At 39.7% G+C, this 16,373-nt stretch overlaps 3 protein-coding genes across 6 annotated transcripts; 2 read left to right on the top strand and 1 right to left on the bottom strand.

Annotated features, from left to right (window-relative positions):
• Positions 1–393: 393 nt before the first annotated feature.
• Positions 394–6,307, bottom strand: LOC118226531 (threonine synthase-like 1). Of its 2 annotated transcripts, none has more exons than XM_035416265.1 (2): positions 6,037–6,307; positions 394–4,071 (listed from the first exon to the last, which is right to left on the bottom strand). In XM_035416265.1, exon 2 carries the CDS (start codon positions 4,032–4,034, stop codon positions 1,803–1,805), a length of 2,232 nt encoding a protein of 743 aa, XP_035272156.1. In that variant the 5' UTR covers positions 4,035–4,071; positions 6,037–6,307; the 3' UTR covers positions 394–1,802. The 2 variants fall into 2 exon arrangements, with proteins under 2 accessions (XP_035272156.1, XP_035272155.1); XM_035416264.1 differs by lacking the exon at positions 6,037–6,307 and adding an exon at positions 5,549–5,617.
• Positions 6,308–6,561: 254 nt separating this feature from the next.
• On the top strand, positions 6,562–10,343 carry LOC118226532 (enkurin-like). The gene is made up of 5 exons (XM_035416266.1): positions 6,562–6,821; positions 7,316–7,461; positions 7,758–7,990; positions 8,901–9,047; positions 9,909–10,343. The coding sequence occupies exons 1-5, from the start codon at positions 6,745–6,747 to the stop codon at positions 10,080–10,082; spliced, it is 777 nt and encodes a 258-aa protein (XP_035272157.1). The 5' UTR covers positions 6,562–6,744; the 3' UTR covers positions 10,083–10,343.
• Positions 10,344–10,486: 143 nt separating this feature from the next.
• On the top strand, positions 10,487–16,010 carry LOC118226533 (enkurin-like). 3 transcript variants are annotated; one of them, XM_035416268.1, is made up of 5 exons: positions 10,487–11,188; positions 12,898–13,040; positions 14,240–14,469; positions 15,285–15,431; positions 15,697–16,010. In XM_035416268.1, the coding sequence occupies exons 2-5, from the start codon at positions 12,941–12,943 to the stop codon at positions 15,868–15,870; spliced, it is 651 nt and encodes a 216-aa protein (XP_035272159.1). In that variant the 5' UTR covers positions 10,487–11,188; positions 12,898–12,940; the 3' UTR covers positions 15,871–16,010. The 3 variants fall into 3 exon arrangements, with proteins under 3 accessions (XP_035272159.1, XP_035272158.1, XP_035272160.1); XM_035416267.1 differs by lacking the exon at positions 10,487–11,188 and adding an exon at positions 11,810–12,253; XM_035416269.1 differs by lacking the exon at positions 10,487–11,188 and adding an exon at positions 11,825–11,911.
• Positions 16,011–16,373: the final 363 nt, after the last annotated feature.

Genomic DNA, 16,373 nt, shown 5'->3' with positions numbered 1-16,373 from the left:
AAAGTCAAGGAAGCCAGTCAGAGACATAGGCCGAACCTTAGGATAACCAAAACTAACTGTTTAGAACAACATTAAGAATAAAGAGCCCTGGTGATCTCAAAAATCACAAACAGTCTGGTAAGCCAAGGAAGACCAGGCCTACCAGGCCATTTGTGATTACTGAGCTCAACAGTGGTCCCTTTCTTTTTAATGATGTTCCAAACAGTTGATTTTGGTAAGCTTAAGGCTTGACCTATGTCCCTGTTTTTTTTGTTTGTTTTTTTTTTTGTTTGTTTTTGGCTGGACCGCAACAGCGGGGCCAGCCCTATAAACGCAAATGTCTATGACTGACTGAGTGATGAAGTTACACCATTGGTCGGCCGGTCCAGCCATATACTAGGTTTTGACCTGGTCTTGTTTCATATTTCTCAGCCTCATAATGGGTTCCTTGACTTTCACTGGCACAACTCTGGTCCTTATGCTGACAAATGCCCTAATGGACTACAAAGGCAATCAAAAGTCTAGACTCAAGACTAGATATTGAAAGCTTTCTACTTGTGTACACCTGTGAACCCATTTGTCCCAAACATTATGATGCCCTGAAATGGCAGGGCAATGTATTAAGGGCTGTTATTTCTGCATGGTGATACCAAAATGTATTAAAATACCCTTTAATAAAACCTTAGAATCTGCACTTTAACCGCATATGAATGGTTTAACTACAAATCTAAACTTATGGAGTACTGAGCTAAATAAAGAAAAAAATATGGCGTTGTCCCAAACATTACAACACTTACTGTGTGTGTGTGTGTGTGCGTGTGCGTTTAAATATATATATATATAGGAATATAGGGCTTTTTTTATGTAGACAAGATAGATAACCCATTCCGGGTGGGAAAATACATTTCAATAATATAGTACTGTCCAATATAACCCTTAAATACTGTAAACATGAACCCCTATTTTCAAGGCTCTGAGCGAGAGCTATTTACAATCCAGTGTGTGTGGTTTTGCCTGGCACACAGAAGGAAACCTGCCATCTAGTGGCCATGTAAGATTACAGTTTCTAATGTAGCAGAGACATCCGTTATTTATTGTGGATTAAACCAGGCTCAACAGTAACCTTACAGAAACTCAGCCAGATGATATGGACTCACCATCCAAATGGCTATAATGGTCATCTTCAGAGTGAAAATTCTAAACCCAACCAAATTTAGAAGTTGATTGCTGAGGATACTGTGCTTCCTTCTCAGTAAGTTTCTAGTGAAAAACAACAAGTCTACATTGCCTACACCAAAATATATACGAGGTGTGGCTATTAAATAATGAGACTAATGCTGTAATTCAATTTTAATGTAGAAAATTTCAATTTCAATTACTTTCCCCTTCAATATATTCCCCTTCTGCAACTACACACCACTGCATTCTGGTCCTCCACTGATCAATGCAGTGCAGTAGGTCTTCTTCCATTAGTTGTCTCAGAAGCTCCGTTGTTTTCTTCTTCACTTCTGGAACAGACTCGAAACGGGTTCCCTTGAGTGCAGACTTGATTTTAATAGCCACACGATATCGCAGTACTTGACCACCCTCCCTATTCACCTGATCTAGCACCATTTTTTCTTTTCCCTAAAATCAAGTCTGCACTCAAGGGAACCCATTTCGAGTCTGTTCCAGAAGTGAAGAAGAAAATAACGGAGCGTCTGAGACAACTAACGAAAGAAGACCTACTGCACTGCTTTGATCAGTGGAGGACCAGAATGCAGTGGTGTGTAGTACACCTCGTATATATTTCTTTACTTGATTGAAAAAATAAGTAACCAAATCTAATAAACTTTGCAGAATGATTCCTGTATCATGGCTTCCACTTGATCCACCAGTATACTGACATCAGCCGGGCACACAAGATGAGGACTGTTCCCACTTTCCCTCAGGCACTTCAGCAGGGCATTGTGTGCAAGTGGCCTGGATCTGAATGAGCCGAGACGGTCAAGCTGGTCCAGAGGAGTCCCTGTGGGACACTGCAGCTCGAGGGCCCGGAGAACTGCGGGTGCGAACTTGCCATGGTGCGCGGTGGAGGAGATGACAACCGGACATGTTCTGTCCTGGAGCCGGTCCGCCACCACCTTGGCGACAGCCGTGTGGGGGTCAAGTATGTAGCCTGTGCGCGAGTGCATCTCACGGATGGCTGCCAAACACTCTGCTTCGGAACACCAGCCTGCCAGGATATCACGCTGTATCCTCTCAAGTAAAGCGCCTGGCACTTTGAAATACTGCTCTTTTTCTAAGCTGGAGAACAGGTCCTGAATGAGCTGGCCATCCCGATCCGAAGCATGAAATAGGAATCTTTCGAGGTTGGAGGATTTTAGGATGTCTATGGCAGGAGAGTCGGAGGCCACAAGTGGCCTGCCGCGGAGATCGTACTCGCCTGTGGCAATGAAGTCTGCCACTACATTGTTGCGGTTTGAAGCACAGATTAATTTTCTTATGGGGATTCCCATCTGCTTTGCATACACGGCAGACATGGCATTTCCAAAGTTCCCGGTGGGGATGCACACATCAACGGGGTCCCCAAACCCAACCACACCATCGCTGACCAGGTCCAGGTAGGCCGAGGAGTGGTACACAACCTGTGGTAGCAAGCGGGCCCAGTTGATTGAGTTGGCAGTACTCAGCAAGGTGGCATACTCCACTGCCAAGTGCCCAGTCAGACCAGTGTCACCAAACATCCGCTTGATAGTCCTCTGGCAGAAATCAAAGTCAGAGCCCACGCCAACAGCTCTTGCATTGCCCTCTCCAAAACTTGTCATCTGTCGCTTCTGAATCTCGCTCACTCCCTCCTCAGGAAAGAACACTAGCACACCGACTCTCTGCCTGTCTGCATCGCTAAGGCTGCTGAAGCCATTCAGCACAGCACTTCCTGTGTCCCCAGATGTGGCCACAAGTATCAAGTAGTTACACATCTGGGGAAGGCAATAGGCAAAGAGCTGTGGCATCAGCTGCAAAGCCAGATCCTTGAAGGAGGCAGTGGGGCCATGGAAGAGCTCCTGCACATACTGATTGTTGATGAGGTGCCTCACTGGTGCGATCGATGCACAGGCAAAGTTCTCTCCATATGCTCTGTGCACCATACTGTGTAGCTGGGCAGCAGGTACATCCAAAGGGTGTATGCACTTCTCCAACAGGATCGCAGCCCTTTCTGGATATGACATGCCTACCATCCTCAGCCAATCGCATGTTTCCAGCTTTGGGAACCCTCTGTTAGGCACATACAGCCCGCCATCAGGGGCTAAACCTTCAATGACAACATCGCTGAAGTACTTAGCATCACTAGCTGATTCAGTCCCTTTTGAAAGGCAGCCTCTGGTTGAGACAAAGGTTTCAGATTCTGAATTCTGGTACCTCCTCAGAGCCTGAAGTACTTTTTCTGCCACCTCATCAGCGGTGTCTCCAGATCCACAAAGCACCCTCGTATCAAAACAACGATTGTAAAACTGCTGCCTATACTGCAAAATGGCCCTCATGGAGACATCGGGACCTTGGCCCACGATCCTGTTCACTTTCATCCTGGACAGCCTCTGCATGATGTCCTCTGTGTCCACATCCAGGTAGATGACCACACCACTGCTCTTCAACCGCTGCATTGTCCCCGAGTGTAGGGGGTTGGACCCAGTCAATGAGACGACGCTGCCAACGGCGGAAAAGTCGGACAAAGCCTCACCCTCTTCCTCTAGGAACCGTTCACTGCCCACCTCTGACAGCTTTTTGGCCACTGGCATCTTCCATTTCTCCTCAAGAATGTCATCATCAACATCTATAACTGGGAGACCCAATCTACAGCCGACTATCCTCCCCACTGTTGTTTTTCCAGCCCCTGGTGGCCCCATGAGAAATATGTTTTGCGCTTCTGTGTAGGAACTCTCTGAAGACAATCTTGCTAATAAAGAAAATGAGTGGCTAATAAAGAATGAGTTGATTGGATGTAAGGACTTTGGAGTGGTCAGCCTTCCCCATCTCCAAGCCTCTTTCAACATGCAGTAGCAGGACCTGGAAGCCATCCTGAGGAAATTTCTTCAATCAGCAATCACAATCATTCTGAAAGACAAGAGATCAACAAATAATAAGAATTATTGTTCAACTTCCCCGCTTAGGAGATTAAAAGCAATCTGTTAGGGCAGTACCTACATTTTATAAACTTCATTGCATATTCAAACATCACATTAGCTAAGCTTTCTTTCTTCAATGTACAAACGTGTATGCCAGAGGAGTCCAAATTAATTTAACTATTATCTACTCTGCACTAACATAACATTACTAATATCATTATTGTTGCTTCCTTATCTGAGTTTAGCTATATAACTGAGGCTAGAGCCAGAGCATTGACAGCACCAAAAGGACTGTTCTCCTGGTACCCTATCAAAAAAAAAAAAAAAAAAAAAACGTAGGCAACGTTAAACAAGATAGGCATCATTGGTATCTACCTGCTGCTTTAGTAGCTAAGCTACTGCAGCTCATTGATGCCATTATCTCAAGACCATTGACAATGTAACTTTTAGCTGGAAAGCAAGCTCATATCATTTAGAGTTGTCTAACTCAACTAACCAGGCACATTTTCAATGAGTTCTGCAAGATTTCAAGCAATGGCATTAACTGACTATTAAAATGTATCTAAAATTGTCTTTTGTACTGTACATCAATGTACTGAAAGCTGAAAAAGCTTTACGTATATTTTAGCATATTTAATGGAATCCTAATTCACAGCAGTTCCCTAAATAAACCTGTGGTTAAGGAAATGAATTTTAAAAAAACACTGACGGATGGCACAGCTGGAGTCACTCTTGCGAGGGCCCCATGTCACATTTTTTAATAGACAATTGCGAGAATCTCTTTATCCTCACCACTGAACTCGCCCTTGCTAAATTTACGGTCTGCATTTTTTGTAGCAAAGGCCTGACGGATTCGACCAACCATAGCTAAATGAACGATTGGTAATAACCTATCCAATCAAAAGCCTAACGTAGGGTCACTTCACGATATTTGATACCTGTGGTGGGTAATAATGTTCATGTAAAGACGTCTTGTAAGTTCTACAAAACAGGGAATGTAGCCTACTGTTTGGTCAGGCTGATATTTCCCGTGCTAATCTTTACCTGCAGTAGCCTGTACAACTGAGAGTGGCAAAACATCGATTTGATAGCTAGGAAACACAAATAAAGCCATATTTTTATTTGGTGAAATATTTGCTTAGTCTGAGACTTCCTTAAGTTCAGAGGTTATCGGGTTATCAATTAACTCATTTCTACAGGGAAACAAGCAGACGTTAAGAGCTAGATAACACATTTGTGCAGTTTTTAAGATAAATAAAATGCGCATTATTTTTAAGTTAATCGCGTCAACAGTAACGCGTAATGTAGCCTATATTCACGTCTGCCTTAGGTAAATTGGGAATTCTTTGATATGGCTGGTTACAAGGGGCATGAATTCAACCGATTAAATCACTAACAAGTTCGAGTTTAGTTATTTCTGCCCTTGTCCCCAACGTACGGGCATTAACATTGCTAACTATACTCACTTGCTACTTTGGGAAAACCTTGACGTTATGCAAAATAAACTAGCCTACTCGTTGTATCTTTGCTTGCCTTGCATGCAAAAAATACGGAAAGGCAATGTGGACAATCCTCATAGCGTAATCTTAAAACTCGTTTTGTCCAATGGCGAGGGGTTTTGTCACATTGGAGTTTCGTTTTCGGTTGATTCTGGTTAAAACATAAAGTGAAAGACGCGGAATAAGAAAATAAGGTTAAGAAAAACAAAGATTTGAAATTGAGCGACATCATCTAGATATATGTTGAATTAGATGTATCTCGAAATTCAGTCCTAGTAAGAAATACTTTAGTCTACATTTCAATTTATTCGCAATAGTTCGGCACAGAGAAGCACAGGGAAGGTTCGTTACACGAGTGTACAGTTTGACACAGGCACAGCTAATGTTAGCTCAGTCAATCTCGGTCTGGTTTTCGTTCATTTTTTCTTAATTAGGTTCGTGTTACAGGCACTTACCCTGTCAAGCCATTGGCACTGCGCATGCTATGAAGAGGTCCTGTGTCCGCATTGTGCTATATTTCTTTGAAACAACTACTTAGAAAGAGGTAACAAAATTATTCAACTGCTCAAATTAAAGGCTGCAGATGAGGCTCCCAATTAGTGAAAGTGTCGACACATGGCCACTAAAAATTCGGTAGAGGAACTCAAAGACAAAGCAAACGTTAACGAGCCGAACCTATATTGTGTTGATTGGGAAATTATGAAAGAACTTAAACACATTTGTTCAGCAACCTAATTAGGATCATCCCCTCAGTTATGAATTTGGTCAGTTACAATTATTGCAACCTCTTTTAATGCAGTTTTATGCACTATTGCACAATAAGTAGGCTATTGGATTGGAATTTTATTTTTAATGGTATGCATAGCTATTTCTGACAGAATGTGTCTTAAACATGAAAAGCGCCACATTAAGAAAATTTAACAGCTTGTTAAAATTCTGAGGTTGGATTGGAACAAAAACCACAATCGGGCCGAGGATGAGAACCACTCATGGCCGAGCGTGCATTTGGAAGACTGGTGAAGGGATTTTGTTCATCCGTGGTTTCCACCGTTCCTAAGCAACCGTTTCAAGGGGCAACTGTAAACAGAAACGTTCCAGCAGCCAATACGTTACGAACGTGAGGATAGGCACCCTTTTATTTTATTTTTAGTAAAATACGAAATATGACAACTATATATCCACCAGAGAGCATTTATAACCTCATCCCTCGGGAAGAAGTTCGATTTGAAACACCACCGAGGTATGTTTCAATGCACGGGATGCATTAGCTATTAACTAGTTATCAGTTCGCCAAGTTAACTCTAGCTATGGTAGCTGTATGATCGTTAGATGCTGATTTCTACCTGATTAGACACGTACTACTTTACTACTTTACGTACTCTTTTCGTCAAACTACATAATTTCATGTACAGTTATGTGTAGTAGTTCTGCTTAAAGAATCATCAGTAGCCTACTACTGTTGCTGTGGCTACAGAACAGTTCTGGAGGGTGCGGAGGGTGAAATCACTTAAATTTACAGGCAGAGGGATGACGAATTATTAGCTAACGTGGATAGCAATAATTTATTTTTATGGAGTTTCCATTTTGGTTTGTTTGTTTGAGTGCAATTTAATGTCGACCTGCACTTCTGTATGAATTATTATTGTGTTGTAATTGCTGTATTAAAGAGATCTTTAATCTTTATTGCTTTTTTCCTTTTGTTTCTTCATTGACATTCCTTATTTGACAACTAAGATATACGTCAAAGTTTAGGGACCAAGTTAAGCAGGAAAAACAAAGTGGCAAGGCTGCACACAGGACCATGGGCCCAACAAAGGTGGAGACACCCTCACCAGAGAAGTTTCTACGCAAACATTCCAAAGAACCAAGACTCCCTGAAAGTAAGCCAAAAGAGATATACAGGTTGCAGCAGCACTCTTAGAGAACTGGCCATAGAAAAATGAAAGACATTGTTTTTTTGAGGATCATAACACAGGGTCCTGTTTGAGGTATTACAAATGCAATGCCACAGTTTGAAAACTGATTTTGATTGTTTTATAAGCTTTACATACGGATTTTACTAGATGTCATTAATACAGTACAGCTGTTAAAGTTCTCAGACCTGAGCCATCTGTTTGTGCATAAATCAGTAAAACTAATGATATTGTTTTGTTTATTTTATTTTTTTATTTAACAGAAAAGCAGTTCGTGTATATGGATGGCGATAAACTAAGAAAGCCACCAATACCCGCTAGAACTGAAATTCCAAAGATGGGAGTTCATTCAGCAAAGGACTTTATAAGGGACAATACCATCAAAAACCTCCTTTCTGCACCAAGGCAACCACAGCCTATCTATGCTGACACAAAACATGGAGATAAGCAGCCTTTGGAGTGTTCTGGTCTTGTCCCAAAATATTTAAAGAAAAAGGTAAATCTACCGAATTTGTCATTCGTTATGAACATTTTTTCATTTTTCTGTGTTTTCTTACTTATTTATGTACAGTACATTTCTCAAATTCAAAGATAAGTTAAAGAAAGCTTGTGATGCTGTCTTCACCTTTTGTTCAGTGCTTCATATAAGGGGGATCCCAAAAATTTTATCTCAAGACATCCTAAAATTGCTACTTTGCCACCTTGCTAGCATCATCTTATTTCTCACTTTTTTCAACACCATCTACAAGCTGAAATAAGACAAATAGCTTCCATAATAAAAATATATATTCACTTCCATGATCACAGTATTACCAAGGAGGTGAATACCAGACAATTTTATTTTATCTGGAAGTATAAAACAGGAATTTATAAAATGTGAATTATTTAATTATATGAATTATTTAAATTACTTATTTATTCTTAAAACAGAAATAACTAAACTATTACATTTTGCTGAGAGGCCCCTAGGAATAATTTTCTGACCCCTCAGTTTTTCCAGGCTCAGTTCAAAAACCCCCCCTTTCCATAAAAACATCTCGGGGTTATAGACAAAAGATAAAATTGCTTTTTTAAATTGTAAATGTGGTCTTATCCATAACTCCTGCTGTTTTGACCTTTTCTCTTCTGTGCAATTGGCCAGCTTGATTTTGTTAACAGTAGCTTAACAGTAGCTTTGCAAAAAATCACCCCACAGACCTGCCCCAAATTTTGTACAAATGAGCTCAGAAGTTATTCTGGTGTATAAACAGAGCTCAGAGTTCGCAGCTGTTGTAAATTCAGTATTGCCAAAAAGTGGGTGTTCACCACTCAAGTCAATAAAGGTGGACATGGGATTGGTATTCTGCAGGGATTGCTATTGCTATATTTTAGCAAGTGATGTTGAGTTGCCCTAATCCCCACCACAGGACTACGGGCAGATTCCTGAGTATCTGCTGCAGCGCAAAGTGGAGGAGGGAAGAGCCCAGGAGGAGTATGACGAGTACGTCAAGGAGCGGGTCAGACAGGGAGCCATGAAGCAGCTCTCTGACGAGGAACGTCTGTCCACCCTTCAGGTACAGGTTTTAAGTGTGTAGCCATGTTGTGCTTTTGGGAGGGAGCGGGTGCAGGGTGGTGGGGCCCACAATCCCTGGTGGCACTCCTTAGCGGTCGCACACGCCCAGCGCTGTAGTTTGCCTTGGTGGCCTTTAATGAGTGAGAATGTCCTTTTCTCGAGAACTGTGCACCCACCCATGCACTAGAATAGTTTTTAGCAGAAAAAGGCACCCAGCAGCCCTTAAGTGATTTTGTTTTTTTAAGTTGCAGAGCACTGCCATAGAGAAGGACTGTATGACTGTGCAGTTATTATTCTTGACTATGAATGGATTTGGACAGAAAAAGAGTAATTGTTTTCTTTTAATTTTTAAGTGAAAAGAGTATTCTATGAATTTTCAGGGTTTGCACTGAAAATGGTGAAGGCAAACAATTACAGGCCAAGAGATCACTGAACAGTTGAATAGTTACTGTAATTTGGAGTGTAATCATTTTTATTTTATGGCTTTTCCTTTGCAGTTCGAGTGAAATTTCATGTTATTCTATCAGCATGCACTTTTGGAAGAATTATTGTTATTTGCAAAACTGATTCATTAACAAGCAAAAGTTTCTTGTGAATTTTGTCATTACTTGTAATTTGATTGCAATGATTTGGCCATTAACTTTGGCAGCTAACCAAACACATTTGTACAAGGACTATGTCCATGCATATCTTCTTCCAAGTATAACAAGCAGAGAATACTGATAACATACATATTGATTGATTATTGATTTTGTTTAAACCTTGAAAATTTCTTTTAAATTATTAGATCTAAAGGCATACTTGTCTGGTTAAAAAAAAAAGTTAAAAGTAATTGAATCTACAGCAAATCTTGTGGTTCTAGGGACTCAAGAAGAACTGGGAGGAGTTGCACCACCAGTATCAGGCTCTATCTATCGTCACGGATACAGGCCCCAAGAAATACATAAAAGAGAAGCTGGAGATGCAGATGAAGCAGCTGGAGAAAGACATAGACCTCATTGAGAGACACAAAACCATCTACATCGCAAACAACTGAGACACCAAATGATTATTGAACAGCTGATCTTCAGCTACATGCATCATACAACATGCATCCTTCCTCTGAATTGTCTTGGGCTTTGCAGTCACTCCTCTGATTTTACGCAGTTTGGGGAATAAAAATAAAAAAGTAAATATATATCAAGGAGTCTTGTTTAATGTCAACAGTTTTCATTGTAACTCACTACTGAGACTCTCTTTGTCAATTATGGTGCATTTTCACAATGTTTATTTTAAAGGGATTTAACTATTCAGTGATTCAACCATTTTCACCCAGATTTCATAGTGCAGTGCATTTGTTATTTTGTGAACTTTGGTTTTACAGGACACTTGCAATGTGATTAAATGACAATTAATGGCCGTTCTCCTCTAATAATGGCACATTACACCTCAACAGTTTACATATATAATCCCGAACTCTGCATGAAAAACATGGAGAATACTGTATAAATTAGGTAAATTATTCAGACTAAACATCTATGCTAATTACCCAGCACTATTAAGCAACAAAAAATAATTTTAAAAAATCAAGTGGTTATTCAATGTGGTTGGTTGCCTGCAACAAGGATTGTCAGACTTTTCATTGCTTGGTTACCACTATATTTCTGTGCATCATAATAAATAAAATACATTACATCTTCAGTTTTTTGCTGGTGTCAATCTGGTAGAAATCAAAATAATAAATCAAATAAACACTCAGCATTATGCGATAGATGAAGCTGATAAGAGCATCAGAATTTGCATTTTAATAGTGCTATCCACACCTTTGTCAATTCTGTTCTTTCATACTAATACAATTCTTCAGAGAAAAAAACATTTTATCAAGCAATCATTTAAATTCCTAAATAAAGGTGTCAAATAATTGGAATCCCTGTTTTCAATACTTTGCATATCCTCCCTTCACAAGGATAAAACTACTGTGTTGTCATTCATAGTGATTTATAAGATTAGTGAATTTATTGGGTCAATGTTTGACTATTCCTCCATACAGAATCCAGAAAAAAGTCCTTCAGATCCTTTGGTCTACCTTTGTGGACAGCTTATCTGGTCTAGTGGACCAGAGATTTTGTCTGGAGACTGCGATGACAATTGAAAACAATTGAGGTATGATATTAAAATAATGAAGTTTTGGCAAAAATGTCTTGGTCCTAGCTGGAGTTCATGAATAGATGAATCTTTAAAAGAGCTTCAGGACATATAGATGCAACAGCCGCATAACAGTAATGATCCACCACCATATTTCATTGGTGTCCTTTTCAAGAAAAGCATTCTTCTTCTGATGCCAAACCCACTACTTGAGTCTGGTCAAAAAGCTTTTTTTTTTTTTTGACCATGATTCCAATAAAAGTTCCAGTACTGAACTTCAGTTGGAAGTGGGTGCTATGGTAGGGTGAGACCAAAACAAAGTTTTTTGGCTGGGCACTAGTACTAGTTACTTTCTGTTCCTATGCCTATCATAATTTTTTGACACACCCTGCCACAATTATACTTGAATAAAAATAGAAAGATAGCTACATGCTTATGCCTTAACTGTATTATATTGCATGACAGTGCATGTTATTTCGAGTATTTTTATTTATTTATTTATTTGTGTTTATACTTATAAATGCTATAGGCAATTAACACTGAACCGTGGGTTATTTTTCACTTTCCATTACTGTTTTCCATCATTAATATTCATCACGTGACATGAGAAATGCGTGTCAACACAGCAGTGTGGGTGTCACCTGTGAGTCACAATTGAAGGCACTTGGACACGCCCTTTGCTACATGTGTTTGCAAGAATTTCTGAATAACATGCTCTGGTGTTGTGACAGCGACAAATAGGTCTGTCTTCCTCTCTGTTACATCATAATACGTTGGATCTGTATTAATATGGACATTCCGCTGGTCATAATTTAACGCGTATTTTTTGAAAAAAGCGTTTTACTCCCTGTGTCAACAGCAGCGCGTTCTTTCCTGACAAAGCGAACACATTAAACAATTTTGTTTTGAAATGCATAGATAGTCGGTGTTTAAAAGTCAGCTTTCACTGGGCTAAGGACATTTTTCTACAGTCGATATTTATGTTTCTCTTTAATTGAGAAACAGTAAATCAAACATGGAACAGGCAGAGAGCGTGTATAACCTCATCCCCAAGGAAGAGGTTAAAATAGAGAAACCGCCAAGGTATGTTTGGTTTGAGCATTTACTCCAAACATTTTAACTATTCTCTCTGACCTTTGTTATTTTATGACTATGTTAATCTAGTTTAGTATATTTAGTATATTAAGCTTTTATTATTTTTATTATGAGTAACACACTTCTATTCCTAGTTAAGGACAACACATTTAGTGATACTTTCAACACAGTCTCCTTGTAACACATAAATTGTATATTTGTAATAGAAAGTAGTAACAGAAAAATGCTGAATAACAACACATCCTTTTTGAGAGTGCAGAAATTGAGGTTGAAGCAGAAATTGTTCCACCCCATTACTTGAATTATAGTTTATGATATTGATGCATTAGTCTCTAGTGTAACTGTAAACTTGACCAATTACTTTAGTTATCTTGAATTGTGAAATGTTTGGTACAGCACTGGTGACAGGTCTATTGCCATCAAGGCCTGCCCGTGAATGTTGTATTAAAACATTTAAGAAAAATACATCATTCAAAATGTTTTGACCATGCTCTGCTAGAACAGAAAGAATAGATTTACTAGTCTAGTATCCAAAATGTGTTTTGTTCTTATTTATAGTTTGTTGCTAATCTATTGTCAATGCACTGCAACTTTCCTTTACTACTTGACTGAATCACTCTCCAAATGTTCAGATATGTGTCAAAATTCAGGGAGCAGGTAAAGCAGGAAAAGCAGATGAACAAGTCTTCACACAAAACCATGGGCCTACCAAAGGTGGAGATCCCCTCACCAGAGAAGTTCCTGCGCAAGTACTCCAAAGCATCCAAACTTTCTGGTAGTGAGCCACAATCAAATGTGTTTGGTTTGATCTGCAACCCTCAGAACTGTTAAAATAACAGATTTTGGTGATTGTTAAAATTGTTAAATTAATTAGAAAAGAGTCACGTTCAGCACTGTTTTTTCGCCCCTGAAAACAATGATGAATGTGACTGTTCTCTAATTAATTTAACAATTATTTTAACAATATTTAGCACTGGGTTCCAGGGTATGGTAGTCAGGTGCCCTGCAGTCTGGTGTGGAATCTGGCTCTGTACCTGGCAGCTCAGCAGTGTGGCATGTAGCTCTCCATATTATCGCTCATGGAGAAAGAGTAAAAGCTTTTTTAGTAAAAGCCCCCTCAGAGGGATTTTACTCTCCTCGTCTGCTGTATTTGTGTAAGAAGGTCTCCTCTGTTGGATCTGCGCCTGCAGTTTGCTTGCATGAGCCGCGCATGAAGTGCACTCTTCCGATGCAATGAATGCAAAGCTCAGCTGGTGGGCAGGAGAGTGAAAGAATGATTTTGGTGTTGCGAGCCACTTGCCTTGCTATGACTTGGGATTTCAGTGTAGTGACGCACCACACAGTATGGTACTGATTACCGGGCTTGCCAATGGCAGCTGCAGCCTGGCGCTCAGCAGGGTAAGGCATAAATGTAGCAGACAGAAGGATCCAGAAAGCTGGATTTTACCTGTCGCATCCCATATGAACAGAGACCTCTGGTAAATCAGGCACCTGCTGTCTCCCTAAACCTGCACTGAAATATTCGTCCCTCATGGCTTAGCTGGTGGACTGTAGAATGTAAAAAGCAACAACTAGCAGAGAAGTTTTTAGTGAAGAGTGCATGCTTGTCTGCACTACTGAATTGATTTAGGGAATCACAGTGTGGGTCCTATGTACATGAATGAGTGTATAAAATTATTTATTACTAGCTGCAAATAGGAGTTAAATACCTGTATTTATATCATACTTGTATTGTAATGTCATGCATTTCATTGTGCTGTTAGCACCCCAAATGCAGCATTAAACAAGACTTTATGTGCTTATCGGATTGAGAAATCCATCAAAATCAGCTGTAGCGCAAGGATACATACTGCAGCATTAACATATTATTACATCACATATTAACTGGAATCTTTGAAACTTTTGGCTTATGAATCCAAAAAATGCACTTTTCTTGAGGCTGAATTGTTATGTCTTTTTGTTTTAATTTAAAAGATAAGATAACGCCATTCAAGGAGGAAAACCTAAGAAGGATGCCGATATCGACCAGGTCCGACTGCTCATGGATGCGCACACAGTTAAGAAAGGACTATATAAAGAGCAACGCCATTGACAACATCCTCTCACCACCACGGAAACCACAGCCTTCTTACACATTGACAAAAAATGGAGATAAACAGCTTCTGGAAAATTCTGGCCTTGTGCCAAAATATGTGAACAAAAAGGTCTGTATGTGATTTATAGCTTCTTAAAATGTCTTGTTTCTGAAAACCTATTTATGTATTTAGAATTTTTGTGTTTTTTAGATTTGGTATTATGTAGTTTAAAATGATTTACATGCAGTACTATTCCAATATTCCATAAGAGAAACTGTATTCAAGTAACTCAAGTGTTACTATCCAGCAGATGGTGCTATTTATGTTTTGTTGATTACTTGTGAAGAAAACAAGAAAGGAAAAGAGAGCCAACCTTATATCTGAGGTATGCCTCCAGCCTGAAGAAGTCTACGGACAAATTGCATCGCTGTTAGCACAATTTTTCTTTATATTTGTGGCTTGTATTTCACATCCCAGAACTCTGTTTGTGTCATATATATTGTGAAATTACAGTCTTCCAAGGATATAAGGTTGGCTCTCTTCCTTTCTTGAGTTTTACTTGCCGTTTTGTGCCCCTTTTTTACCACTATATGTGATTTGATAGTTGATTACTTCGGAACCTTGGGTTTGTTGCAATTAGTTGCATTTAGTTTTTTTTAATGCACACAGTTACTGTCAATTGTACTGCCCTGCCTCTCCATTTTAACCACTATAAGATATTTTATCTAACAGAAAATGCCTAGATTGAACTTGATTTTTCAGTGTTGCAGGAATGGTTTTGAGCTTCTTAACTTGACTTAATAAATGCAGACATCACACTAAACTTGATGCATATTTGTCTATATTAATCACTGAGAATCAAATTCACTTTTAGACAGTGGTGTTTGGCCCACCGTGTTTCATTGTAAACTGAGTTTTGTAAAAGACTCTGTGTTCCACCACAGGATTACGGGCAGATCCCTGAGTACCTGCAGCAGCGCAAAGAGAAGGAGAGAAGAGCCCAGGAGGAGTATGACGAATACATCAAAGAGCGACTCAGACAGGGAGCCATGAAGCAGCTCTCTGACGAGGAACGTCTGTCCACTCTTCAGGTACAGGTTTTAAGTGCACAAGCACGTGTGTTTGTGCATCTGAACGCATTCATACACATGCCAGTATTCCATACGATGAATAATAAAACCATAAATCATAAATAATTAAGGCTCTTAATGAAGGACAAATGTAAGGTTTTTTTCCATTAAGAAAAATATTCTGTTTGTTACATGAATTACGGCCCAATTGTATTGACCTTTGTTCGCTCACGAGTCTGAGTCCACCTGGAAAGAGCTCCACATGTCCTCTTGTTGTGGTTCCCAGGGGCTGAAGAAGAATTTGGAGGAGATGCTCCACCAGTACCAGTGTCTGTCCATAGTGATTGACACCATCCCCAAGAGGAACCGCAAGGAGAAGCTGGAGTTGCAGATGAAGAAGCTGGAGAGAGATATTGACCTCATCGAGAGACACAAAACCATCTACATCACAAACAATTGAGGGCACCAGTCCCACCAATGTCCTATCCTCTGAAATTGTCACACAATTTTGACATCACTTTCAAACATCAGTTCATCAATTTTTGCTATCAAATGATTTGAATTAACCCAGTGTTTGAGAATTAAATGACAGCAAACATATTGCAAAGACTCCTCTTTTTGTGTGAGCAATCATTTCTGAAAGTCACTATTGTGGCGATTTGTCAAACATGGAAAGCTCTCTTAATGGTATGAGTCCGTTCTCATATTTAATTGTTAACTGATTTCTCTTTTACATATCAGTATTTAAAACATTATCACATATTCCCCTGCATGTTGCTTCACTCCCATTTACATCTGTTGACAGATTTGAAGTTTATGGCTAAGCTGTCTCAAACCATCAAGTTAACTCTTCACGATAGAACAATGACAGACAAGGGGTGCAAGAAAGGGATCCTTTGAGTCAGGACAACAAGGCCTTTTGCTCTGAGATTATACTGTAGCTTTAGGACTGGTTCCTTATTC

This window comes from Anguilla anguilla, chromosome 4 (genome assembly GCF_013347855.1).
Source record: "Anguilla anguilla isolate fAngAng1 chromosome 4, fAngAng1.pri, whole genome shotgun sequence".
Lineage (NCBI taxonomy): Eukaryota > Metazoa > Chordata > Actinopteri > Anguilliformes > Anguillidae > Anguilla > Anguilla anguilla.
The sequence above is the reverse complement of the archived record's forward strand: the minus strand, read 5'-3'. Positions and strand labels throughout refer to the sequence as shown.

What these genes read in the sequence shown, in the direction of transcription:
- LOC118226532 (XM_035416266.1), top strand. Translation starts at nt 6,745, where the DNA reads ATGACAACTATATATCCACCAGAGAGCATTTATAACCTCATCCCTCGG. An exon ending in AGAACCAAGACTCCCTGAAA is followed by an intron (nt 7,462 to 7,757) that starts GTAAGCCAAAAG and finishes TTTATTTAACAG; the next exon opens with AAAAGCAGTTCGTGTATATG. An exon ending in AACGTCTGTCCACCCTTCAG is followed by an intron (nt 9,048 to 9,908) that starts GTACAGGTTTTA and finishes TTGTGGTTCTAG; the next exon opens with GGACTCAAGAAGAACTGGGA.
- LOC118226533 (XM_035416267.1), top strand. Translation starts at nt 12,186, where the DNA reads ATGGAACAGGCAGAGAGCGTGTATAACCTCATCCCCAAGGAAGAGGTT. An exon ending in CAAAGCATCCAAACTTTCTG is followed by an intron (nt 13,041 to 14,239) that starts GTAGTGAGCCAC and finishes TTAATTTAAAAG; the next exon opens with ATAAGATAACGCCATTCAAG. An exon ending in CAAAATATGTGAACAAAAAG is followed by an intron (nt 14,470 to 15,284) that starts GTCTGTATGTGA and finishes GTTCCACCACAG; the next exon opens with GATTACGGGCAGATCCCTGA.
- LOC118226531 (XM_035416265.1), bottom strand. Translation starts at nt 4,034, where the DNA reads ATGGCTTCCAGGTCCTGCTACTGCATGTTGAAAGAGGCTTGGAGATGG.